Source organism: Ictidomys tridecemlineatus, chromosome 1, assembly GCF_052094955.1.
Source record: "Ictidomys tridecemlineatus isolate mIctTri1 chromosome 1, mIctTri1.hap1, whole genome shotgun sequence".
Taxonomy (NCBI): domain Eukaryota; kingdom Metazoa; phylum Chordata; class Mammalia; order Rodentia; family Sciuridae; genus Ictidomys; species Ictidomys tridecemlineatus.
Window position 1 is genome coordinate 258118641 of NC_135477.1, and position 27512 is coordinate 258146152.

A 27512-nucleotide genomic window follows, 5' to 3' on the forward strand; every position below is an offset into this window, starting at 1 on the left:
TGCAGAAGGAAGCATCAACTCAGCGTAAAAAATAATGACTCCCTCAGCACATGGTTGGCTCCACGCCACCAGCAGGAAGAGGAGTCTGGAGCCAGGACCCCTGAGACTCCAGGTATTCATCCTGAAACCAGGCCGGCGCTCACCTTCCTGATTTCCAGAACCCTGGAGTGCTCTGAGCCGTTTGGGGGGTGTGACAGGTGGCAATCCTTCTCCACTTTACAGCACAAGTGCATTTCCTAAATCCTACTTCTCCAGGGTTTACAGTGAAGCCAGCAGCCATAGCAGGGGCCAGCTCTGGAAGCAGGGCCACCTCTGCGCTGGGAGTGTCCTTGGCTCCTAGCGGCCCTCCAGCTCTCTCCACACCTGCTGCCCAGCCTCCAGCAGGCCAGATTCCGTTTCTGCCACAGCACCAGCCAGGACCTTCCTTCCATGACTGGGAGACCTTCTTCCTGCCCTGGCCGCCTCTGGGGCTGCCACTCCCTTCACCCCTTCCCCACGCTCCGGCTCTGTTCACACCCGTTTCTGGTTAAATCAGAGCTCTGTGCGCACGAGATCCACACTGCACGGAACCATGAGCGTGTGAATAGGAAAACCTTCAAACCATTTCAAGACTTCGAGACGCCACCTCACCCTTGAAAACAGGCTGCTGCTCTGCACATCTTGGTTCTGGTGTACCTGGGCCCAGGTCTTCTGTGTTTGCAAGGAAACTGGGCAGAGACAGCAGGAATTAGCTTGGTCAGTGTTGCCAAAACAAGTTGGGGACCTTTGTGGAAAACGTCATGTTCTATTACCATAAAATAGTTTCAAGATTGTAATCAAGCAAGGAAGCTGATTCTAAATTCACATTTCTAGACTCTGGCTGAAACGCTTAGAAAAGTAAGGGATGATTCTGTTTGACCTAATAAAATCAGAAAGAGATTTCCTATAGGCAACTGGGATGGCTATTATTACTTTTAGGTCATTACTTTGGGAGATGTTCTGATTTTAATTCTTTAATTTGTACGAAGGCGTACTGCCACATAGTCTCTGCCTTTTGAGTTAAGGAAGAATTATAACAAGTAGAGAAAAGAATCCAATCATTGATTTTTAGAAGCATCCCTGGAAACCTTCCGGCACTGTGTATGTCATAGGCCCATACATGTGGAAGAGTGTCAGCCCCATTCTGAGGACTTTCCATGTCCAAGGAGGTGTGACAAGGAGACAGAAGCAGAGGCTGAGGTCACACAAGGTCATGCAGCTGATGCCTATGGGAGCCGGGACCTGAATTCACAGTGCTGGGCTCCACGGTCCCCCCTGGAGCGGTTATGATAACGGCTTCTAATCATGTGTTACAAGGAAATCTCAAGACTCTGTCACTCCTTACTTGGGTGGGCAGGGATTCATTGTGAACGTCACACAACCACACCCCCAGCAACCACTGGGTGCTCCAGCAGAGGATGATAAATCTTGAAGAATCATCACCCTTTGATCTGAAGGCCCTTATGCCCCAGCTAGAATTCTGTTATAATTCTAGTCCTCAACCCGGATGCTGGCCCACTGGTAATTATGCAGATGATCAAGTAGATAATTCAGGGCAAATAACTTTCCCGGTAGTAGAGGTAGTAAGTGGCCAAATTCCTCCACAACCTAAGCCTGGTGCTCGAATCAGAGTAGTCTCAGGATATAGCAGCACATGGTTGGGATTTTTTAACAGCTGTCCGCCAGGACTTCCCAACCTTATCGGACCACAGAGTACCTGGCTCATACCACACCGTGCCGAACTTGTGGTAACAACCTGAGAACATGAACTTGTGGTAACAACCTGAGAACATGAACTCATGCGCAAGAGGTAACAGGAAGTCACAGATAATGGCAGTGACAGCCTCAGACTGTACGTAAAATATCACGTGCATGGGCCAAGGTCACATCAACCCTACAGTCTCAAAACTCCAGTTAGCATTCCACTTCCGATAACAGTGACCCAACTAATGTTTTTAACAAGGTAAACATGTTGAAACAACTGGAGTTTAGAAGCAAAATCTTTCAATTTGGCTCCAAGTACTGACACAACATGTTGTTACGATTGCAGCTAACAATTTTGTGGCAGCCTCATTGTGGACCCAGAATGTCCACTTATGAGATGTCAAAAGGTGTTGAACAACTCATCAAAACCGCCTTTATGAAAGAAGGGAGAAGTAATCCCAGGTGTCTTTTCTCCATGGACGTAAGAAATTAACTTGATTTTGTTATTTTGATATTTACATGGGTTTGCAGTAAGATTAACAGACGTCAAAAATCTAGCTTATTCTGTCTTCATATTTAAAACTGCAAAACAGTCAGTTTTGCCCTGGCTATGTTTGCCTGCCTCTGACATTACTGAGTGTTTTTCTGAGGCACTGAGATGCAACATTACGTTGACTTTGTTATTTTCAGATGAGAGAATTACCCACACAGAAAATCACAAAGACTCAGCTATTTTGGGGACCTTGACTTGATAGAGAGCATTTGTGTTCCACAACCTGCCATGTGTTTCTCACATTTCTGCTGCTCTTGCAATCAGACTGTGTCCACATGGCCAGTTCTGGCCAGTGACTGCAAGCAGAAGCCTCGTGGGTGAAGGCAGGTATCGTCCACTGAGCTTCCCGCTCTGAGCCCTGCAGCTGGGAGTTTGGAGGCCCTGTGCTCCAGAGCGGGGGCTCCACAAGGCAGAAGGACATACCCCAAGTCAGACTCTGCACTGAAACGCCCAGTCTCTGCGCTGAGCCTGTGATCTAGGACCTACGGAGACTTGAGTTTCCGCTCTCAGTAAAATTCCCAACATAACAGTTGAAATCTTTCCATGATTGACAAAAAGCTAAGACAATTTTGAAAAACCAGTGCCGAGAGGAGGGTCTGGGTCTGTGTGGTGTTTGGCCATGGGGCATATGCTAAGACCGGAGGAGCAGGAGAGGTGACTAGCAGATGAGAGTCATGACGTGGATCAGGAAGGGTGAATGAGGCACTCACAGCAGCGGGAGGGGCTGAGTGGCCCAGTGGGCAGGTCAGCATGGCTGCACACAGGGTGGAGGGGTGAGCTGCTCTTAACCAACAGCGCACAGAGAAGTGCCCCTGAGGAGGGACCTGAGAGGCCACAGGCACAGTTCTGAAGCCAGCGGCAGAACACAGAGGGCACATCTGCTGACAGTGGGGAGGAACGGCCACACACGGCCTTTCCCATGAAAAGACAGACGAGGCAACCACTTCCACTCCTTAGGGAGTTGTTTTTTTTTTTCTCTTTTTGTTTTTTTTTTTTTCCTAAAAGACAAGAGAGAAAATGTTGGAAGAAGATATCGGCAGCATCTAAAACCCACACGAGGAAGTGAGATCTGGAAAACAGAAAGAATTCCTGAAAACCGAGAAGGAAAGGCTGGGAAACCAGGAAACTCAATATACAAATGAGAGCAAGTCCAAATGGCTGCCAAGGGCCCAGAGGGACATCCAAGTGACAAAACACACAGGACACCACTGAGCACCTCCAAGGGCAGCGCCTGGGGAGGAGGATCTGGCCGGCTGCTGGCAAGGAGGTGTGGGACTGACCGCTCTGGAGGGTCTCTGGCCACACCTAGAGGAAATCAGCAGAGGCCCACGGGTCCAGGAGCTCCCAGCTGCACGTGTGTCCCCAGAAGCCGGCAAGCGAGCTCTGAAGAAAACCTGTTTGATGACCAAAGGATGGAGGGGGCTGGGCTCCTCCCCAGGGCAGTGGAGGGGCAGACTGAGCCTTCACACAGTGGAGTCACATGGCAGGCAGGAGGAGCCGCCAGCCAGGTGGCTGCTCACAGGACCAAGATGTGCAGGAGACATCTAAGAGGGAGGCCCAGGACACAGCGCGGTCCCTGCTCCCTGAACGTGCACACACAGGGCAGCACTTCACGTTCCACGGGGCCCCAGTGCACTGGAGAAGTCTGTCCCAAACTCTGAGGTCCCTGGGCAAGGAGGGCCCTGTGTGAATGCAGGGCTTCCCCTCTCTGTACCCAAGTAAAAAGTAAGTTACAAGAAAAGGGAGGTTAAAATCAATACACAGGCCAAACCTTATGGCACACAATGAAAGTGGGATCCTTTTCCTGTCAATAATAACACGTTAGAAAGGATGATGCAAACAAGGTCTCACAGATCAAGAAACCTCTGTGAGCCTGTGTGGAGACCCTCCAAGGTGTCCTCAAGGACACTTGATTTGTTGTTCACACCCTGTGTGTCCCCTTTCCTGAGGGGTCAGGACCTGTGATATGCTTCTGTGGAGCACAAGGTGGCTGGGAGGCTGGAAGGTTCTGAGATGAAGCCAGAGAAAGACGACAGCCCTGTCCTGGGTGCTCTTGTCCCCTCACTCTTCCCTCTGGGAAAGCCACCACCATGTCTCCACCACCACGAAGACACCCACCTGCCAGGGACTGTGGGAGCCACCCAGGAAGGCACTGCCCACCACCCCTGAGTCGTCCCGGAAGCTTGGCTCTCGGAAGCTTGGCTCAGCCAAACCTTCCAAGGTGACAGCGGTGCTCGCCCCCGGTTCTGCTCAGCTTCACGACACCCCAGAGCCGAGGCGCCCAGCCAGGCGGTCACCCAGCCAGGCGGTCACCCAGCCAGGCGGTCACCCAGCCAGGCGGTCACCCAGCCAGGCAGTCACGGCAGCTGCGAGACGGGAGATGTGTGCTGCTCTGAGCCACTGGGTTTTGGGGTAGTTTTGGGTAATAGGTAACTAATGCAGAGGCCTGGGAATCCATTTAACAGAAAGAGTTTCTAAGTTAATAAGAAATAACAACCTAATTTAAAATGGAAAGAGGGTGAAATATAAAATTTCAGTGGCCACCCCCAAAAAAATTCAAAGAAAAAAATCCCAACTATATGAAAGATTTAGATAAGCCTTAATAAAATAAAATATATGTGGGCCAGGGATGTGGCTCAAGTGGTAGCGCGCTCATCTGGCATGCATGGGGCGTTGGGTTCAATCCTCAGCACCACATAAAAATAAAATAAAGATGTTGTGTCCACTGAAAACTAAAAAATAAATATTAAAAAATTCTCTCTTTATATAAAAAGAGAAAAATAAAATATATGTAAGTTTAAAAAAATGAGATGCTTTGCCAGTGAGATTAGGAAGTCCCATGATCTTGGGGTAGGTGGCCGGATGTTCTGGTCTCTTGCTGTCAACAAGATAACCAGGAGAACCTTTCCTATGGAGAGTTTGATGACTCTGTCCCATCAGTGTGTGCAGTGTCCTCCCCCTTTGGTGCAGTGCCCCGCTTCTGAGGCACCCCTTGAAGTATGAAGGCACAAGAGCTAACCTAATGTTCAGAGTGGTCTACTGGACTGCTGCCCGCAGGAGGAACCAAGGCTCCTAACTGTCCACAGGCTCCGTCATCCATGGCACACCACACCAGGGGGCTCCAAGTCTGAGTTACCAGAAAGATGGCCAGTGTACCTGTACCAAAATAGGTGCCCCCTTCAGCCACCACGAAGAGCATGTCCCCGCTGCTGGAAACCCTTGTAGGCCTGCTGGGTTGTGTGTGGACTTGTCTCGCCTGCGTGCAGAGAAAGGCCATTACTGGAATCGGGACTCCAAGACTCTACCTTGAGCTTCCGGTACTGCATAAACTTGATACAGCGAGTGGGTCATATTTTCTCCTACCTCTCAGGGGCTGGAGACATTGGACAACATGCACATGATCTTGTGCATTATCACACAATCTGCTTTTCTCGGTCCTTCCTGAACCATGAAGGCAATGATATTCGTGGCAAGAATTGTAAAATAGTCATAGTAACGATAGCTGTGGTTTAACTGTACAACTGGCTTGTGGAGGCCTGGACAGTAGTGACCACCTGCAGGGAAAGACGAGTCTTCTGAGGACCCATCTTTCAGAGGTCCAAGACGCGGTGCCATGTCCTGTTTTCTGAACAACTGCACAGTCTCTGTTGTTCTGCGCTCAGCCTGGGCCACACTCCAAGGCTGCAGCTCGGCCCTGGGCCCGGCTCCTTGGTGCTGAGCTCTTGGACTATCTTGTGTGGACAGAGACAGGGATGCTGAGACATGTCATAAGGCGTCTCCTGCGTTTACTCATTGCCGGAGGGTGTGGTGTCAGTAGTGTCCGTGAACCTGAGCTGAATGGGAGCAATCTATTCTCTATTAATGGCTACCATCATGAGGACAGATCAAAGTCACAACAAGAGAGAAACTCCATTTATGTTACTTTTAATTGGGTATGGACTTTAAGTGTATTTATAGGGGAAAAAAAGCCCTGCAGTTCACTTTAATTATGATATTATAACAGTCAGGGGCGTCACCTGAAATTAAAATGTAAATATCTAAATGTATGTAAAAATTATATAAATACTTCAAACCTATCTTCAATTTACAAAAGATCTATCTGATGAGGACTTCGTCTCAGGGCACGTTGATAGACGCTGATATTCGTGGAGTTCACGGAGAATCTCTCCACTCCACCAACATCTGGAACTGCTCAGCCTCAGAGGCAGAGCGTGGAAACGAGGGCTCGTCCCTCCGCCAGCTGTGCGCGTGGACCCAGGAGACTTGGCCGGAGCTTGAGCTTCCCAGCCTTGGCCACGTGGTGGAGGAAACCCAGCCTGCCTTGCTCCTGGTCTTGCAGAGCTCAAGTTCCAAGAAGGCGAGAGGCAACCGGCTTGTCACCTGAAGAAGGTGCAAGGCTCCAGTGTGAGTGGCTCGGCCAGCCACGCTGAGGGCTCCTACCCTGTTCTGGGATCTTCGTGCCATATGGGTTGGTGGTGATATTTGGGGTCATTTTAGTGATTTTGCCCACTTTTGAGTAAAGGAAAAATGCACACAAAGTGCAAATGGTTGAGCAAAGTTCTCCTCAAGGATGCCCTGGCTGGTCCGGTACCTCCCACACCCCTGTTAAATGCTTGTTTCCAACCAGTTTGATAAATAGAATTACCAATTGTTCTCTGATGTGACTATAAATTAAATGAGTAGAATTACCATAAAAAGTGGAATTGAGGGCTTTCAGAAAGCATCTTACATCTAATTTGGCAAGGACATCTGAAATGATAAAAATAACTTGATTAAAAACAGCTCGTCAACTTGGGTGGATTAGCATAAAAACCAATTGCATCAAATACATTCACCATAGAAATTCAACCTCAGCTGTCCACAGAGCAGTTGTTAGGAAGCCCTAACTTGTTTAAAGTAATGATCCAGCCATCATCCTCTGCTTCCTTTTGATCCACTGGCATGTCTACACTGCCTGCTCGATCCATCCCTTCCACTCTGGCTTTGCCAGACCACCCCTTTCTACAAATGCATGAAGCAGGGGTGACCCTTGACTCTGTCCAGAGGGCCTCCAGGCAGAAGAGGGCCAGCTTTCCTGAGGAACAAGCGAGGAGAGGAAGAGCACCCAACCCAGGAGAAGTCGGAATGGGTGGCTAGCCCAGCAGGGGAAGGACATTCTTAGGACAGGAGTGGCTGGAAAGAAAATAGAGAGAACTCTTGGAACTGTGGACAAATTCGGAGGAACAACATGAGAATAGGGTGGGAGGAGGAGGTTCATAAGGACCCAGAAAACGCAAAGTGGAACAAAAAAATAATAATCATGCAGGAATTAGGAGGGCATCAGGACAGAGTAGAGGAAGACGGACAGGCTCCTGCTCACTGACTCATAAAAGCAGAGAGAGAAACCACACAGACAGAGCGAGAGGGAATCCTAGGCTGGGAGGAAACAGCATGAGGAGGTGCAGGCAATCGAGGCAATTGGAAAGAGTGGACAGGACAGCAGGAAAGACAGAACTACAGCAGGGTCTCCCTGAGGGACAGGCCACTGGGAGGAAGGCCCAGTCACTGACGCTGGGGCCTGGAGGTGGCTGGTCCTTAGGATGAGGGGCAGGGAGGGACCAGGGCAGGAGCAGGCGAGAGGAGACTGAACAGCCACGGCCCAGGCTGAAAAGGCGCTGCTGTGGCCTGAAGGTGTCCTCGACATCCCCCAGCTCCTCAGGACGTGACTGCACTTGGAAATGGCAGAAGTGGTTAAGTGAAGATGAGGTTCTTGGGGGGCCCTGACCCAATCCATCTGGTGTCCTATAAGAAGAGGAGATCAGGACACAGATGTGCACAAAGGGAAGACCCTGTGAGACCCTGTGACTGTGAGGCCAGGAGAGAGGCCCAGGAGGGGCCCCCAACCCACCTGGCCACACTCCAGCCTCCAGAGCATGAGTGAACCTTTTCAGCTCTTCAGCCACCTGGGCTATGGTCATGTGCATGTTGTCCAATGTCTCCAGCCCCTAATGTCTTCAGCAGCACTCCAATAACAACACCGGCTAACGGAGGCTCCAACCATAGAGGCCACAGCTGAATGGAAGAAGGGAAGGGGGGAGAGGACAGAAACTGGGAGAGGAGAGGATGAGTTCCCACACAGCATAAGCCATCTCCAATCAGGAAAGACCACAAAGAAGTGAAACAGAAGGTGTTCACAGAATTTTTAAAACGACACCCGACTCTGAACTTCTCAATGAAATCAATGCCAAGAACGAGTGTAGGTGGACCCGCAGTCCAAGGGCGCTCAGCCGCCCCGTGGCTTCCCGCCTGGGCTCCAGGCCCCGCCTCTGCCCAACCACCCCCTGCTGTGTTTTCTGGCCAGCAATATGACAATGCTTCAAGGGTGCATGGCTACAAACACAACCCATAAAGCCAATTCTCATTGGCTAAAACACCATGACCCATGCATTCAATGTTCAGAGAAAAACAGAAAATTCCGATGGCATGGGATGCACAGGGTGCCAGGAGTGAGAGGATTCTGTGCTCAGAGTCAACCAGAAAACGCCCTTTGACGGAGCATTGCTTTGTTGCTAAAAACGTCCACTCTCCTGGCACTGCAATTACAAAGTACTCAACACCCTCAATCTTCCTCTGGTGATTCATGATCTTGCTGCGCCTGAAGGGCACCGACTCGATTTCATCCTACAGCTTTGATGAGTGCCCACTAGGAGCCAGGTCTGGGCTTGTTCTGAGGTCCTGTACTCTGGCAGGCCAGAAGCCACATGGCTTGCCTTCCCTGGGAGCGTCCAGCTCGGCAGGTGGGCACCCAGCTGCTCCAGGAAGCACAAGTCTCCAGAAGGCCCAAAGCACTCAGGAAGCCAGGCAGAGGGAAGGGCTGATGCTTCACAGAAAACCTGACACCAGAAGGGCCTGCAGATGGGTGGGAGGCAACAGGAAGACCTGGCCTGGGCTGCTCAAAGGGGGCTTGAGACCTGCTTATGTGCACCGAGTCCTGAGTTAAATGCTTCCCAGGTCAGGCCACTGGGTCCTGAGGGGGACTAGAGGTAGACTCTTGTTCTGGTATCTGGAAGAGGAGACTGAAGGTGAAGAGCCATTCACTCCTTCCTCATGGTGAGCTGCATCTCCCCAGTTCCAGTCAGAGCCTCAGGCAGGGGAGGGCAAGGACAGGGTGGGGACATAACACTGCAGGCCTCACCAGAGCCTGCACATGGCACAGAGCAACACTAGCACCAAGGAGGGAAGCCACGGTGGAGAACCATTGCATCCTGAGATAAGTGACTTGGTGACAATCATTTTTTTTTTCTTGTCCCCTAGCTTTCTCTTATGAGATTAAAACATTCTTTTGAAGAATCTTCTCAATGCCTGCCACTTCACTTGGCTCTGAAATCTCAAGGTGAATACCTCTCAACCAAGAGTCTAAAAAACCTAAGATGGCAGTGGCATTTTAGAAGTGTGACGGGGCTCTGAGCCCCATGGGAGGACGGTTCTGCCTGTGTCTCAGGGACAGGAGGGATGCCCTCAGAGTCTGAATGCCCGCCACTGCAGGCGGTGAAAACACCCAGATGCGTGCGCTGTGCCCGGCGTCAAAATGAAACTGCGTGGACACATCATCAAGGCATTTAAGGTCCTGTGGGCGGTCCCCAAGAGGTGCCGTGTGGGGTACGCACCAGTGAAGCCACACTGTGCAGACTCCCGGCCTGCTGGCAGGACGCCCCTAGCTCTGAGCTCTAGGGGGAGAGCAGGGCAGAGCAGTCCTCTTGGCCGCTGCCTGACCTCTGCACGCCATTCAAGCCTCCTCTAACTGGGAAACGCAGCCCCAGTGGCCAAGAGCCCTCTGCGATGCCAGGGAAACCAGCCGCTTCTGATAAAGCCCTGTGGAAACTTCAACAGACCAACAAAGGAAGAAAACAGAGCTCGTGCGCTGAGCGGTTCCACTGGAACCGACTGGGAGCTGTTTCTCATTTCTCTTCTATTTCTGAGATAGCATCTCGCTACCTGGAATTTGGAACTGTCTCACATCTGATCTTAGGGCTTTCATAGCTTGATGGTCTGTACTGCAGAACTTAACATATCAGGAAGAGGATTTACTTTGAATAACAGGAAAGTGCTAAATGTTGTCACAGCTCCATAAATATCTCTGAAATCTTGGTTTACAAATGACTTGTTCACGACGCCCACTTTTCTCAATTCTGCTTAATTATGCTATTCTATATATTCATTTTTTTAAAAAAAAAAACCCTTAAATTCCTCTGAAATGAAACATATAAAATCACAGCACAAATGCTATTAACCTGACTGGGCTCTGATATCTTAGAAAACGAGGAGGTTCATGCAGATTGGGCTGGGAGGGCCATATGCCAGGAACCCCCACCTTCCCAGTCCACACCAGTGGGACAAATGGCAGTGTCACATACCACGCTGTTCCTCCCCATGCTGAGATCACTCTACCTGCCTTTGCATCTGTTCAAGTGGCCCTCATGCTCCCCTTCACTGCAGTTTCCCAAACTCATACCCTTTCCACAGATTTTCCTGAAAATTGCTGTATTATATACTTAGAATATGGCATGCTTTTATGGTTTGCAAAAGGTCACTTTTCAAAGGATTTACTCGCCCAATCCTGGAGTAAAACATTCTAGAATGTTCTGAAATAGTTTCTTTTTAGAAAACTATAACTATTGGGACACAGTAATTTAAAAGTTTGGCAGGAAACAGTGACATAAGAGACTGAAAGGAGGTGAAGAAAATTAAGATTGGCACAACATTACTAATGATCAGTGTAGAAAGTATCATATGCAAAGGAAAGGGAAGGATTCAACAGTGAAGAAATGAATGACTTAAATACATGTGGCTGAAGGGAAGATCACCGATGAAACATGCTCCCTGCTTTTATCAGGCCCCCAAACTGGACTGGACTTAGAAGACCAGTTAACTTCACTGCATTTTTTTTTTTTTAAACAGACCAAACAAAACCACAAACCAGCCTTTCACAGCCGGTTTCAGAGTTAGAGATGCTGACTTGCTTCCTTGCTATGGAAACCTTACCATGTCCCTCGACTTGCCGGGCAACTTAATTTCATGAAGTGGGAAAGTTTCCATCAAACTCTGTAGGAATGGTCCCACAGCAATTCTGAGTGGGCTTGCTCTGCCCTAGTTCAGCTAAATCACTTCTTGAGTCCTCTGACAAACACATCTGTCCATCTCGTAGGGTGGATCAACTTCCCTCTAACTAGAGGGCTCTCAAACTTGGGAACTTGCAACTTGGACTTGGTGACGTGTCAACAGGAGACAACACAGAAGGAGGAAGGTACATCTGGGAACCCTCACTATGAAGACAGGAGGTGAGTCAGGCTCTGGGGTCTGCTTGGGAAGGAAGAGCCTTGTTCCGTCAGACACCCTCGGGAGCCCAGGACAACAGGGCCCTTGCTTGTTCCTCATGACTGCCAGCCCCTCTCAGCCTCCCACTCTTGGACTTGCAGAAGCCCTACATGCTTGTAGTCTCTAAAGTTGAATGCACATTGAAGGTTGGGGGTCTATCTCACCCTCTGCAGCCCACCTCAGTCACAGGATGCCACTGGCTGCCACATCCTTGATCTTTCTTGATGGAGACCTGTGTCACTGGGGCCATCATTTGACTGCATCCACCCATACTTCCTCCCACAGTCAGGGTTGGGTCCTGGGTTGCAGTGTCTTTTGTGCTTGGGTGCTGATCAAGACCCGGTTCTGAGGTCCCTGAGCATCTTCTGGCCACAGAGATGGTGCAGGGCCATCTGACAGTCCTGACAAGGTAAATACAGGCACTCTTGTTTATGCTTGTTGAACCCATGGGCTCCCAGCAGGGCCACTAACTATGTCAACTCTGAGTGACAGCTACCATAGAGTGAGCTGGGTTCACTTCTTCCAACAGAGCTGTCAGGGCTGAGCACAGGGAAGGCCCGGCGGCTGATCTGCAAGACATCTGGTGCAGCTGGAAGCCTCCCAGGGCCCTGAGACCTCCTACTGGTCTCAGAACTGGAGACCTTGTGGGAGCCTCACTGTAAGAACTAAGGACCTTCCAGATTTTTCTTAGAATAGGGCCACTAAAATGGTCTCAATCAAGAGATTATATAACAATTAAATGCTGTGTTTATACAGGAGTGAAAAAGAGAAATTTGAGAATACAGTCTGAGCCACTGGGTAGAACTGTTTCCATTGGCTGACTATGATGCTAAAAAACATGACAAACATGAAGAGGTAGTTATGGCAACACAGCCTAAGCCCCCAAACGGATGTAGATATCGCCATGAACTCTGTTTCCATGTAAAAGATAATATTCCTTCTTAGAATAATATTCAGGGAAGACTGCAGACCACTGGGGATAGGAGAGTGCTTTGTGCCTATAATGTTCGCAGAGGCAGAAGTTTCGCTATTGCTGAAATGTGGGACTATGGTCACAAGCACAATAAAAATAGCAGATGAATCCCAGAGTATCAATGAAGTGTGTGCCAGCCTCTCTCCCTGTAAGGATGCTGATTCTTCCCATGTGAGTCTTAGGATTTGGAAAGAACCTTAGAGATGGCTACTCAGTCTCCCCCCAGGGCAGGAAGTCCTCTCAGATCCTGGGCCACTCCCCAGCCCCAGCTGACTAAGAAATTAAGAGAATGTGAATCAGCCATTGGCACTGCATTACTGGTGAGCTTCTGATGGCCAGAATATCACCTGTAACACCCACAGGTGTTTCTGACGAGCTCTTTCAACAATTCTTGCAGGTCAGTTAGGTTTATCTTGAATTCCACTCAGGAAAGGCCTTTCCCCAAGAGCATTGGAAAGGCAATGTGTAATGGACCACAGTGAAGATCTCTTTCAATTACACTGAAATGATTTATGTTCATTTTGCATGAGCTATGATAATTGCTGGAGTCCACAACTTGGTACAAAATTTTAAATTAGATTTACCAACCAGTTTTTCACTTTAAAAACAAATCGGTAGCAGAGTTTTCAAGTGGACATCATATTTTGTAGTGTCTTTTGTGCTTGGGTGCTGATCAAGACAGAATTTCAACAATAGTTAGTGAGATTATGAGAACATATGGCATGCATCTAGAGATCCTAGATCCAATGTTATAAACAATAATATTCTTCCATGTAATTTTCTAACTTAACATCAGCAAAAGCTGAGTTAAATGTAAAGATACTAGTAACAGAATGGTATTCTTAATAGAACAAAGCCAAAAAGGTGAATAAGTGGGACACAGACATCACCATGACCTTACCAAAAATCAGTTCCTGGTGCTGCAGAGTGGGGAGCCAGCAAAGGTAAGGACAGTCCATCTAAGGCAGCGTCTAAGAGGAGAAAAGGGAGCTTCCCCTGTGTTTCTTGGAAGTATTTATAAAATTGTGTTAAACATAAAAAAGTTGAGCCAACTCGACATCAATATGACTATGAAATACTAACAACATGGATCATTTCACACACTCTTCTTTTTTATGTATTTCGATAAATATTCTACTTCTTTAAAAGAGGGACATCTGTGGGTCACCTCCTCTCTCTGAAGAACTTGCCAACATCATTTCCTTTGAATATTATGATTCCCAGGAGCTACTGGGCTCATGCTTTCCCTATTTATCTTGAATTTTCCTATTTATCTTGAAGGAGGTGCCTTATGCTCAGAAAGCAGCTGGCTGCCCAATAGTGAATGTGCTCAGGGCCAGGAGTGGGATTAAGTGCTGCCTTTGCCTCCAGATCCACTAGGGTTTTATCCTAACCCCACCAGAGAGCAACATGGCAGAACCGGGACACCTATTGGTTCTGGCCATGAGCTGCAGAATAAGCTGAATAGTCTTCCCAAGATACCTGGAGAACCAGGCACTACCTGGAGTCACCTGGAGCCTGTGCATTCCTAAGGATGTATAAACTTGGGTGGAAAAATGTCAGGATTTTCACTTGTAGGAGTCATTCAGCACTTCTAAAATTCTGGTTGACTGTGGTAGACCCTAGCAGTATTACAATGCCTTGACAGTTGTAATAGAAACCCCAGGTTTCAAAGTCACATTATAGTTGCTATTGATATTTAGATGCAGCAAGAAGGGACTCCTGGGATTTCCTATTTCTCTGTTCTTCAAGAATAACCAAGAAGAGACCTCCATTTCTTTCATTATTAAAAAGGCAGATGCCAGAATCACCTTTTAAGCAGAATTACTAATAAAATCATCATCTTGATTCAATTCGTAGAGTTCAAGCTCACTCTTTATTAGACTAGTTTTCATTTTGATTATGATAATGTCTTTTAAGCTTTACGTGACTTTATGGGTTGGCCCTTAGAGAAACTGTCTTGTAGGAGTTCTCTCTGGTTAGGATGCTTCACACTGTGAAAGAGATCAGAGGGAGTCCATCAGCAGGGCTCCGAAGGCTGGGCCCCTACTGCACAGCTCCCTGTATTCTCCAGAGATTTAGGGGCTCTTCCCCTGGCTGTCTTGCCTTCTTTCCCCAGCCAACATGCACAGGGGGAGGGGCAAGGGGGAGGGCAGCCCTCCGGCCCCCACCAGGACTGAGTTCTCGACACAAGCAAACATGAAACCCAGGGAAGGCTTGATGAAGGATGACCCACAGCCCCTTTGCAAAAGGTAAGGTTAAAGAAATTGTGATTCACAGGGTATTTTGATGACTCTTAACCAGTCACATCTTAAAGGCTCATAATATTCAACTAGTTACAATTAATGTAAGCTTGTCACAGATTCAGATTTTGGTAAGTTTCTTCATGTTATTTCTGTTTTTCCTTCATGGGGAAGCAGAGTTGTGCATATATGTCCTTAACCACCAAGGACCCCAGCACAAATGAATCTCTGCAGCAACTGATATTTATTCCATTCGATTGTAAGCAATGCTTAGCTGACACCTTTTAAGAAGCAAACTGGGCACCCACACTGATACTCACATATCACCCTAACACATAAGTATCAGTAAGGCTAAAATAATTGTTTTTAACAAAAGCGTGCACAAAATATCCAAGTTCCTGAAGTATCAATAGCTGCTTTTTGGTATCACAGCTATAATAAATTCTGAATTTTAGAAAAGTCTGTTTCAATATAGGAAAATATCTTTACAATATTTTTCTAGAAATTTCCCCTTCAATTCCCAAGTGAAATGAATAGTTTCAACTTTACCTGTAATGATTCATTATGTGACAGCATTTCCTTATCTCCCCCATCAAAAAACTCAATAAAAATTATTGGGAATTCTTGCCAAATATTGTGATGGAGAATTGGTTTTTATTTTACAAAAATTATTTTTAAAGCAGCAATTTCTTCAACCTGAGTGCTTTCACCAATGCGATAATTATGTTCAAGAAAGCACTTTCTCAAGTTATTTTCAGAATCTTTAAAATGCCTTTTTCTTTTGCATATAGAAGAAATAAAACAGCACTAATTATCTTTCTCCTACAGTTTGAAAGAATTAAAGCATTATTCTATTTCACACAGCAGAATCAACAAGCTTAGGGGGAAGTTGGGCATATATTTGCCCAAATTGATAATTCAGGACCGTGTATCAGATTTGATGGATGCATCATCAACCCCCCAGGTCCTCCATGAATTATTCCTGAGAAGCACATCAAGCAACAGTACTTGGATATCCACCTGCACCCGTGGGGACCAACCAAGCTACATCCCGTTCTTGGTTGGCTCTGGCTCCACACTGCCCCGGGGGGCAGCTCGGCTCTGCTCCTTTTACTCCTGTGCTTCTTGCCTGTGATTAAACCTCCACAAATCTCAGTTTCCTCCTCTGCAAAATGGAGTAACAGCAGCAGCCACCCTGTAGGCCGTTGCCAGGCTTTAGTGAAATGATCTGCATACAGCAGCTGGCAAGCAGCTGGCCCACAGAAAGCACCTGTGCATGTTCTCGATTCTTGTGTTGCTCTTCAGGAAATGGCAAAGTGAAGGGCATGGGTGTCTGCTCCGATAAAGGAATCTTGCAACAAGCATATCTATTTGGCACACACAATGTGTTGGACATTGTGTGCAGATAAGAGGCAACAAGAGTGCAAACATATAGACACAATCTAGCAAAATAGGCTCAGAAATGAACAGTTCTCAGCCCAGAGGGGTTCAGAGGAGGAAGTCAGCACTTTGGAGAAGCAGGAAGGGGCCCTTTGCAGAGGAGCTGGGGAGACATGGCAGGGTTTAGAAGGACAGTCAGGGGCTCGCCCAGTGGACAGGACTAAAGGACCTTCCAGACAAAGGGGATGGTGAGGGAGAAATCCTGGTGGGTGCCATGGAGCATGGAAGAGTGTGCCATGGTGGGCACTGCTGGGGCACGTGGGCTGTAGTGTGCAAAGGTCATAATCAAGGGTCTCAGAAATCAGGTCTGCATTTTAGAGGAACCATATGGGAGATGGCAGCAGGTAAGATGAAGGGACAGGAAGATGGTGGGGGCTCTGCAGGAATTCAGGCAGAGCATCCCTCTGGGTAGGGCAGCTCAGCAGCAGTCTCCCACTTCTGCAGCCGCACTTCAGCCCTGACGGTTCCACTCTGTTCCTTCCCTTGCTTTTACAATCAGGTGTCGTTGGTTCCCTGCTCAGCTAATTTCCTCCCAGCCTCCCGGGATTAGTGGGCCAGGGAGCAGACCAGCACAGGACCAGGGATAATACACAGAGAGGGCATGACAAGAGTGTCATCGCTACAGTGCCCAATCACGGTACACCCTCAGCAAACGGGTGCTAAAAGACCGAATGAAAGACGCCAACCGTGAGGAAATAAATGAACAACTGGACCTTATGTCAGCTTGCCAGCTCACTAGGCAGGGGCACCCAGTCGCTACTGGGAGGACTTCTGGCAGTAGGACAACTTCTTGGTGGGGTTGGGAAATGCCTGATCTCTCCACTTACTGCCAATGAAACAATGCTCAGAACAGGCCAACAATGTCAACGTCAACCCGACCACCCTCAAGTACAGGGTTCTCTCTGAGAATTGAAGAAACTTATGACCTCAGGGCCCCACCTGGCCCAAATCCCCTGTGCACATCCAGGCCACTGCCAACTGTCAGGTCCATGTGGATATTCAACAAATGGGAGCTTCTCCAAATAGGAACCAAGATGTGACTGTGAAGACAAAGATGAAGGGGGCTACATTACTCCTCAGAGAGTAGGCTCTCGGTGCCAGCTGCCTCCAGGCACTCTCCCCTTCCTGCCCAGGCAGTCCTGGTCCACAGCAGGCCTCGCGCATGTGCTCTGCTAACCAACGGCCCTTCCTCAGTCTGCACACCCGCCGTCCACAGCTGGGTCTGCTGGAGGACTCAGGGAGCACATTTGCTTGCTCAGGGCTTACCCTCTGCTCAATGTGTTAGTAGTGGCTTTGGACGGTTCAGCTTTAGGATGGTCTTCTCTACAGTGCTGCGCTTTGACAGGCTGAGTCAGAGCTGCCCGGGGGCAATGAGTGCCCTGAGAATCACTGGCAGAAAGGACAGGATCAACCCATGTCATCACTTACCCCTCTATCTTAGAGCCGCAACATCAATGCTTCATGGACATCTGGAATGTGGCTTGAAGAACCCACTGCGAGGGGCTAGTCGGTTTACATTTAACGATCATTATTTTTAACACAAAACCCACTTAAACTGGTTCCTTGTCTGTCGCCAACACGGCGCTAGGGAGTCTGCTTTTACTTCTGCACCTGGATCCAGGCCATCAACTTATTGTCCCACTCGAGCTTCAACTTACTGTCCCAAGAGGGCACCTGCCCATAGACAGAAACAACAAACCTATGCTGTCCCTTCAAAAGAAAAACCACCCTTTCCCAGCACTTAAACCAGAAAAGCAAACAAATACACATCTGCACCCTCTTCTTGCAGGTTCCGATTCTCAAATGTCACCACTCAGGGTAAAGGAGGCGGATCCTATTATTAACTGTCCTAAGAGCCAGGGGCGGGCGCTCTCTGGGGGAGCTCTCCAAGTTGGCGTGGGGCTATTTTTAGGATGCAGAGTCCTGTCTGTGTCCTCCTTGTGCCCTACTTGATAGAAGAACAAGTAGCTATTTTTTTTCTCCGAATAGTCAGGCATATCAATACCTCAGACTGCACGGCCATGGTCGGTGGTAATTATCTGTCCCCTCATGCTGCACAGGACAAAATGACAGTGACTCACAAGAACACATACCCGAGTCTCCTTGGGTGGATCAGATGGCGACGTCCCCTCTGTCCCTGTGGCACTGTTTGCACTCTAGCTGTCCCCAGTTCCCTCTAAACACCTGAGTTTCTCTGCTCCCACCTGCAGGTGAGCTGAGCCTCCTGTGCCTCCCCACCTGAATGAGGCTTCACCGAGGACTTGGTTTTCAAACCAGCAACAGCTCTAGAGGAACAGGATGTGGTCTTGGCTAATGCTCTGCTGGTGCTGTTGATTCCTTCCTCCCAATTCATATGCTCGGTGCTCAGTCCTCAGGAGCCAGAGTGGGACTTTACTTGAAGATGGGGTCTTTAAATCAACTTAAATCAAGGTCATGAGGGTGGTCCTAACCTCACAGTACTGGTGTCCTACTAAGAAGAGGAGATGAGGACAAAGACAATCAGGTGAGCATGCAGGGAAGCCAGCCCCGCTCACACCTGGATCTTGGATTTCCAGCCTCCAGAGCTGTGAGAGCCAGTCTCTAGTCCTTTAGTACAGCAGCTCCAGCAAACTAACACAGTGCTTTTAGAACTTCTGTGTCAGTTGTAGCAGGTTAGAAGCCCACAGATTTCAGGAGTTCAGAGGGCTGATTGTCTTCTGCTCTTGACCAGAAGATGTGGTAATTTTATAGTCCCGGGTCAAGTGCTGCTTCCAGGTCTTGAACGTGGAGGGCCTTCTGGAAAGGGGCTTTCCTTGTGTCTTGTGTGTGCGTGCTCACGTGCACGGTTCTCTGTGACACTGCAGTGTAGACTGAAAGTGCTAAAGCCGACCTTGGTGCGTACAACATCCCTGAACAAGGCTGAGCTGCCGGCCCTTTGCTCACCATCACACACAGACAGATGGTGATATCCGTCACTCTTCTTTGTTAATAAAACTCCAGGAACCAGTGCTGTTAAGTCAACATGACTGCCCTGCAATCCTTACTAATTTTTAATTCAAACTAAGACGCGGGGATGTTTTACTCCCGCCATTCTGTGAATCTTCTGCTGATGGCTGGCCTGTGTCTTTTCTCTGTGGATACAGTGATTGTCATTCAGGTCACAGTGAACAAAGGACTGCCTGGAAACAGCAAGGTGCCTGGGAGGCCTGGGCTTGACTGTGCCCTCTGGGTAGCTTTTGCTCCTGCTGGAGGACTTCAAGCCGTAGGAAGTCAGCCTGACTCTGTGGCGCTGCAATTTCCTTTCTGTACAATGACCATCCACAGAAGGGCACCCAGGGAGGCTGAGCACGCTGCACGCTCAGCTGGCCCCGAGCTTGGCACAAGCCGGTGGGAAATGCTATCTGCGGGCTGACACCATTGTAATCAGCACTGTGTCCTGGCTGGTAGGGTTAGTTCTGAGGGACAGGGAGGAGTGAGGAACTGTCACTCAGCTGCCATCTGGTTCCTTGCCGCTAGCAATGTCTAATTAATTAAAAGGGGGACACTCAGGAGGTGTGCAGGTGAGAAAGCACAACAGTGAGTCAGTGCACAGTCAAGTGGTTTTTTTTGGTCCCTGCTGCTCACACAGCTGCAAGGGCAGGGTGGCTGGCCACTCATGCTGCCATCCTGTGTCCCACCCCCGGAGAAGAAGCCAGGACCCCACCAGGCTGTGCTCGCTTGTCCAGGTTTACAGTTTGCTCTCGGTACTCTGGGATTGGAACTTCTGTAGGGTCCACTGTCTGCTGAGTTTCCTTTAGCTTTAAGACATAAATCTTACACTTTTCAATGTCAAAAATCCCACATGAAAACTATGAATTATAATCTTTTGTCTCAGTAAATGATAAAAGATACAAATGATGGTCCAACAGGATACTTGTAACATTTTCCCAGTTCATTTTACAGGCCCAAGGATTATTCATTTCAACTAAACAGAATAAAACGCCTCTGTTTAGGAAAGAAGGTTTAGTCACAGATGAGAGGATCGCGTCACTACTTCTACAGAGAAATTATCATAAGAAATCTATACAATCCTTTAATTTAAAACAGCCAAAATTCATACCACAACAGGAAAGAGATGTTGATCATGTGGGGCCAAGATTCAGTCAGGTAAAAATCTTCATGAAATGACTGAATTTCTCATATTACGTGATAAATCTAAACTTTTGTATACAAAGCTGCCAAGCAGATATTTTTGCAGTATTACACATGAAATCTTAAAATTGTTTTGAGGTTTCTCTAAAGATATAAAAGCAGGGTGTATTTAATTCAGAGTTGAGATAAGGTAAGTGTTTTCCTATAGGAAAGAGGAAAACATGCCTTTTCTAACTTTGCAGCTTAAGAGAATGGGTCCTAAAAAAGAAATCCCAACTAACAGAGGAACATAACTTCCATATTACAACTCTTTCTTTTAAAGTAATTATTGGTTTGATAGCATCCCAGCGCTTTCAACACCTGAGCAGGTATTTTGATTGCTTTCCCAAAGCACATTACCTTTAACTATGGAAATAATCTGGCAATTGCTTTATGCACAGTGAACAACCTACAAGTAGTGAAATTGCACAGGGACTCAAAGGCACCTGACACTGAGGTTACCTGAGACACTACCATGTCCTTCTGTGCATGAAACCCTAAAACATAAATGATGGTCCAAGTTCTTCAATCCTTTCTTTGCATTTTGGCAATTTCATGAATACCACACCTTACTCTCTTTTGGAGAACTGTATGTTGGTTGAAACCAGCATGGAAAATGCAAAGAAATTGCACTGATATTTTTAAAAATGCTGAGCTTTAAACATCATTCCAAATGTCAATATTTAAATGTAATACAACATGCTAGGTGGGAGAAGCTGAGTCCAGTTAAGATTTTATCAAATACATAAAAATGTTGATAATTGTTTTCAATACTGAAGCCTCTGATTTGCAAACTGAATGCTTGGCTCTCAATTTTGATTACAAAGAAAGTGAATGTACACACCAAGACTCGTCTATTTTAAGAGAAGCTTAAGGTTGCCAATAAGACAGTTTTCATTCATAGCATCAATGTAGAAATAGAAAAAAAAACATTTAATCTACTAAGATATTTCTCTTTTTAAAAACAACTGTTTCATTTCTTGTTTAAATCTTTTTTCCCTGTTCCAGAATGAAGGCTGCAGTTTAAGATGCCCCAAGTCTAAAATGTTAGGATTCGACTCTGTGATTCTATAGGGAAAAATTACAATTCTCTGCCTCTGACTTCAAAGACATATTTCCTATGAAGAATGAAAGACAATAACAGGTCCAAAGAATTCTGATTATGTACACTGAAATGAACAACAAGGCATTTCTGTAGAATATTTTTCTATACTTGTATACAAATCGTGCTTGCTAAATAAACTGAGATCCAATGGCTTGTATTCAATCACATGCACCTTGCAGTGGACCCAACATTCCACTATATGATGAGGAAGATGCTTTGACATTAAAGCATCAAGCCTTGCTCAGTTAAAGCTGTCTTTCTAGAGCTGTTATAGCCATCCTATCCCTAATTCAAGAAATAGGTAAAACCTAGGCCCTAGAAAAGATAAGAATTAAGTGACCTTCTCTGCTGGAGTTGGGATGCTATTTGTTTGGAATCCCAGGGGTTCCACCTCTAGTGAAATTGGCAGAACAAGCATCTTTTGATTAGTGTGAAACCCCCTGCAGTGAAGGGGTCAGAGGCAGCAACGGGAAGAACTGATCTCTCTGATAAGAAGACTGTATAAAGACCACAGGAGGTCATTCAGGGTCTTTTTTAAGAAAACAAGGATTCTCCAAAAGACACCTACGGAAATATTATTTTATCCAATAATGTTTAATATTATTTCAGGAGGACACCTCAGAATTTGAACATATAGTTGGGAAGATAAAACCAGAGGCCCCTGCCTGCAGCCAGGCAGGACCACATCAGAAAATCCGTTCTCTGCTTTCCTGCACTCTGGGGCTTCTTTCCCATAAAGCAGTCCCCTGGTACAATAGGGGAGAAGGCTCAGGTGACCTGCTTAGCCTTCCTCTCTGAGTTTAGTTAAATTCTTTAGCCTTGTCAACACCCAACCTCCACCCTGGGGACAAGGAAAAAAGGGTTTAAAAGAGACCAAGACTTGGAGGGCTACCCCAGAGGTTCTGGAAGGGAGCAGGTACCAGGCAGGAAGGGAGACTGGCTAGGGACTGCAGACATTGCCTTGATGGGGTCTGGCCGAGTCACTTAAGGAAGGGCTCAAACCACACTTTTGCCTCTCTCTAGAGAAATTTCTCAAGAACACATCTTTACAGGGGATGCTAAGAAGGAGAGAGCAGTGGAGAGGGGTCACCTGCAGGCAGCTGGCTCTCAGAAAGGCCAGAGGAGAAACCTCTGTGTTGGGGGGGGGGCAGGAGGAGGCAATATGCTGGGACAGATGCCTAGGTCACGCTACACAAGAAGTTCCCACCTTCATAGATTCAGGGGCATAAGATGGGTTGAGTGGACAGGATGGAGAGGGAGAGAAAAGGGGGAGGGCAAGGAGAAGGGGGCGACTCTAGAGGGTGGAGAAGGGGAAGGGAGGGCAGATGGGGGAGAACAGGAGAGGTTAAGGGCAAGAAGGAATAGAAGAGAAAGGGGAGAGGACATGGGAGGGAGGGAGGGAGGGAGAGAGAGGGAGAGAGGGAGAGGGAGAGAGAGAGAGAGAGAGAGAGAGAGAGAGAGAGAGAGAGAGAGAGAGAGAGAGAGAGAGAGAGAGAATGAATGAGAATGAGAATGAATGGGCAAGCTAGAGAGACCAGAGACACTAACAGGGCCAGGCAGGGGACAGGAGCAACAGGATGGAGACACAGGGAAAGGAAGAATCTATCAGGGAAAAGAGGCAGAGGCGCTCAGGAGTATCCCTCCCTGGGGGAGATATATTCAGAAAGACTCCCTGGGAGGTTTATTCAGAAAGAGCCAGACCCGCACAAGTAGCCCTAGGCCAGGAGCAAGGTGGCCAGAGGCCCCATCCCTGGTCTCCCATCCCGGGCGGGGTGTACCAGGCCCTAGGGGTCGGATCGCCGCATCGCCGCCCCGTGTCCCCAGGCCCCCCGCCCCCCTCCGCGGGCCTTACCTGGCCCTTGACCAGGCTGGCGGCGAACTGGCGCATGACGGCCTCCACTGTGTAGGCGCTGGACCAGCCGCGCGGCGTGAGCAGCTCCATGCAGATGGCGCCGCCGTCCAGCACGTAGCCGTTCTCCAGGCGCGGGCTGAGCACCCGCATGAAGGGTGGCGAGAAGGGGAAGTTGTCGGGGAAGGTGAGGTTGAGCAGGATGAACTCAGTGTTGGTCTCCTTCATGTCCTGCCACAGCACCGAGTCCTTGTCCACCTGGTGCAGCTTCACGTTCCAGTCGAAGAGGCTCTCGTCCACCAGCTCCACGGAGATGAAGCGGTCGCTGAGGCGCGCGATGTCCTGCAGCTCCTTCATGAGCCGCCGGCTGCGCACCTGCGTGCAGTGCTGCTGGCGCGCGGCGGGCACCAGGCTGCCGCCCGCCGCCGCCGCTGCTACTGCGGGGCCCGGCCCCGCCCTGGCGCCCGCTGCCCGCTCCCGGGGGCCCCCGGCGCCCGCTGCCCCCGCCGCCCCCGCTGCCGGCTGCGGCGGCTTGTCGCGCGGGGCCAGCTCCGCTGCGCGCTTGCCCTTGCCCTTGCCGGGCCCCGGGCTCGAGTCGCCCGCGCCCCCGGGGTGCTGCTGCTGCTGCTGCTGCTGCTTGTGGCCGCCGCTCTTGGCGCCGCCTTTGCCGCGCAGCGACGCGCTCTGCTGGCCGCCGCCGCCGCCGCGGTGGTTGTGGTGGTGCTTGGGGTCCTCGGTGTCCCGGTTGTGCAGGCGGATGAGCCCGATTTTACGGAGCAGCGTGGCCATTTTAGGCTCGGCGCCGGCTGGGGGCTTCCCTGGACTCCTGCCCCCGGAGCCCGCGAGCCGGGACGCGGGGGTCGCGGGGCGGCGGCTACCGGCGACCACTCAGTGGGGTGCGGCGCGGGTCACCCCAGGCGCCAGCGGCCTTGGTGCAGCGGAGCGGGCGGCACGGGGGCTCACAGGCTGCTGTGTCGCCGCTGTCATATGACGGGGCCCGCTCCGGCTCTGGCTCTGGCCGCCGAAGGAGGTGTGGAGGAGACGCGGCGCCGCTAGCCGTCTCTGGGCCGGTCCCTGGACGCAGCCCTCGGATTCCCAGTGTCCACGGTCCTTTGTGCGCGGCCGCAGCGCGGCTGGCCCCGAGTCCAGCGCCGCGCTGGGGCGCGCAGAGTCGCCCGCAGCGCCCCGGAGGCAGCGGGATGGCCGTGGGCTCCGACCGTGAGCGTCTGCCCGGCTGTGCCGCTCTGGCGGCTACCGCGGGGCCCGGGCCACTGCCGCTCGTGTCGCCGCCGCCGCCGCCGCTGCGGCTGCTGACATTGCAGAGGCGGCTGCTCCGTCTGAGGCGAGCGCGGCGCGAGGGGGCGGCACTGCCGGCCGCGGGGGGGGGGGGCGCGGGGCGGAGCCGCGGGCTTGCCTGCGCCGTGCCACCCCCGCCGCCCGGCTCCCGCGGCGACACGCGCTCGGCCGCTGGGGGGAGACAGCGGTGCGCGCCCGGCCCGCCGGACTCCGGCTCGGGAGAGCGGCGCGGTGGGCTCGCAGCCCCAAGCCCGCAGGGGCCGCGAGGGAGGGGCTCGCGGGGAGGGGACTGTCTGCGCGCGCTCAAGGGGTCTGCGAGGCCACGGGTCGGTCTGTGCCTAATCCGGGATGGCTGTGGACCCCAGCCCGAGCCGCAGGCCCCATTTAACCTCCTTACAGCAGCCCAGAGGGGAAGGGCCGAGAGCAACCTGTTTATTGATTCCTTCAGATGGAGACCAGTGTTCCCGCATAGCCGATTTGGGCGGTCGGGGCCAGAAACCCGCGGCGGGACACTTTTCATAAGGATCCTTCAAAGAATCAGGGTTAGCGGGGGGGCGGGGGGGCGGGATGCCAGCCGCAAACCTCCTAAAGAACGGACCCTGGAGTCACGACTCCGGTAAAGGTGGACGTTTCGCTAGCTCATTCCCCCTCCTTGGCCCGCTCCACTCCTCCTGCCTGAGGTTGAGTGTTCTGCGGCAGGTCTCCGGAGGAAGGGACCGTCAAGCCGTGTGCCCAGTGGCTCGTTTTCAGCTGCGGAGAAGCACATCAGACCCCCGGAGCCGCGAGCAGCCGGGTCTGCGCCCCGGAGTGCCCTACTCGCGGCTGACCTTACCACCGCTGGAGGAGCGGGAGTTCTGCCTTCGACCTGAGCCTCTGGGTCCTCCCTTTCCTCTCTTTCATTAACCCGCTGAAAATCTTATTTTTAATCTGGTGAAATAAAAAAAAAAGTGAGTTCAGACCCCCAGAAGCTGGAAGGTCCTGAGAATTCTGGCACATTCACGGTGGTGCGTGGCCCTTTCACTGTGCAAGGGTGAAATCTAGGACACACAGGAAACACCATCATGAACCTAAAACTGAAATGGCTTAAATTCTAACCCCCACCCCTTAGGAGGTTTGGCTTTTAATTTCGGGAGACTCTTCCAGTTTCTCTGGAAAGTGTGTTGACTTTTTGTATTTGATATCTTTTAACATTTTCATTTTTTCCAAATCATTAGAAAAATTCACTGTAAAAAAAAAACACTGCTTTGGGCCTAGAGAATGTGGGGTCCTGTCTCTTGGGGATGTCTAACAGGAGAGAGTTGAACTTGTGGTGAAGGAGAAGGAGTGACCAGGAGACAGGTGCAACCCTTGTTGTTCAGATGGTGTGATTGAAGGCAGTGTGGTAACAAAGCAGACCTGAGGGGCAGTGGACTCTCACCTGAAGCACACCCAGGGTCTGTGTGTCCTGATCTCAGGGGGCTTTCTTTTTATTTTGTGACCTTATCCTATGCAATGTGTATGTGTGATTTAAGATAGGGCGAGAGGGAAGATGACAGTGTCTACTTGCAAAGTCCTGTGAGTTCATTTGACATAAGGAAAGGGCATAAGACAAGGTTGAAAGCTGATATCGAAGGAGAAGCAGTCATTCCGTGTTTTATTATTTAACTTCCATGGAAGCCTCGCAGGTTTTATCAGATTCATCAATATGGTGAAGAAACTGAATTTCAAAGAGGCCTTGCAGCTGGCCCAGCTCAGCCATGTGCTGGGAAGGAAGGCTCAGCTGGACCTGCACATGGGGACCCACTGCCTCCAGACCCTGTACTTGCTGTTGATCAACTGCCCTACCAGCTGCTCCACCTCAGATCCATCCAGGGTTAGGGTTAGGGTTGGGGTTAGGACTTGTAAGAGGTGGGGCCTAGTGGGAGGTCAGTACTGGCCCTCCCTGCTCTTTGGCTTTCTGTCTTCCCATGCAGTCTCCTCTTCCTTCCACCAGGAGCTACCTGCTATGATATGCCACATCTGAGGAGCTCTCAGAAAAGCGGGTGCCATGCTATCTGTACTTCCAGCCTCCCAAACTGTGAGCCAAACAAACCACATTTCTTTACAATTACCCAGCTTCAGATATTTCATTGTAGCAATAGAAAACAGGCTAATAACAGTGATTGTATAACTTCTTTCTGGTTGTAAATATTGTTTGAAAGTGAGAGGAGCCTGATTAATTCTGATGCTGAGATAAGAGGTGCAATCAGGACAGGTTGACCCAGGGGGATGGTGGCATCTCACAGGTTATCTTTCTATCTAAAACATAGACTCCTGGATCAACTCTTTAAAAGGCTAAAGCCAAATGTTAAAAATGAGAAACAACCAACGTTTAAACAATAGTCAAAGTGTCAAGAAAATTATACCTAGTCCACTTAAAAGTATATTATACAGCAACAATATTATAGTTATGAAGATTACATGAAACATGGAAATATTTATGATCTACTTAATTTTAAATGAGAAAGCAGAGTTCAAGATCGTACCCCGATTGTTGCTACCATTATATAAAACTATGGTAAAAGTAAGGAAAAGTCTAGAAGGAAAATATTTTGAATGGTAACTCTTGTTACATTAAAATAGTGGGTTATTCTCAGCTGCCAGCACATGAATCCAAATGTCACTTCACCTGCAGGACAGTCAGGGTGGGCAGAAGACCTGTGTGGTCCATAAGTTCTTCTTTTCCTTTCTCAAGATCACAGAAAGTTCTGTCTCACCAGAGGAATGAACAGATATGTACCTGGACCCACAGTGTGATGGATTATCTTTTGTTGTTACAATTATTCCTTTTTACTTGAGTTTCAAACATT

At 49.4% G+C, this 27512-nt stretch overlaps 1 protein-coding gene and 1 long non-coding RNA gene across 4 annotated transcripts in view; one reads left to right on the forward strand and one right to left on the reverse strand.

Moving 5' to 3' along the window:
• LOC110599108 (ubiquitin-conjugating enzyme E2Q-like protein 1) overlaps nucleotides 1–24753 on the reverse strand; it is a 36046-nt gene extending 11293 nt beyond the window's left edge. The window contains exons 1-3 of one of the 3 annotated variants that reach the window (XM_078018499.1): nucleotides 23392–24753; nucleotides 6965–7024; nucleotides 6184–6655 (exon numbers count right to left, since the gene is read on the reverse strand). In XM_078018499.1, the coding sequence (XP_077874625.1) occupies nucleotides 7007–7024; nucleotides 23392–24177 (804 nt within the window). In that variant the 5' untranslated portion in view covers nucleotides 24178–24753 and the 3' untranslated portion in view covers nucleotides 6184–6655; nucleotides 6965–7006. Of the gene's footprint in view, nucleotides 1–6183; nucleotides 6656–6964; nucleotides 7025–23391 lie in introns of those variants that run through there. The other 2 variants (XM_078018498.1, XM_078018497.1) reach the window with 2 other exon arrangements.
• Nucleotides 24754–24864: 111 nt separating this feature from the next.
• Nucleotides 24865–25677, forward strand: LOC120885629 (uncharacterized). Its single transcript, XR_005728346.2, has 2 exons — nucleotides 24865–25226; nucleotides 25384–25677. It is a non-coding gene; the product is annotated as an uncharacterized LOC120885629 (long non-coding RNA).
• Nucleotides 25678–27512: the final 1835 nt, after the last annotated feature.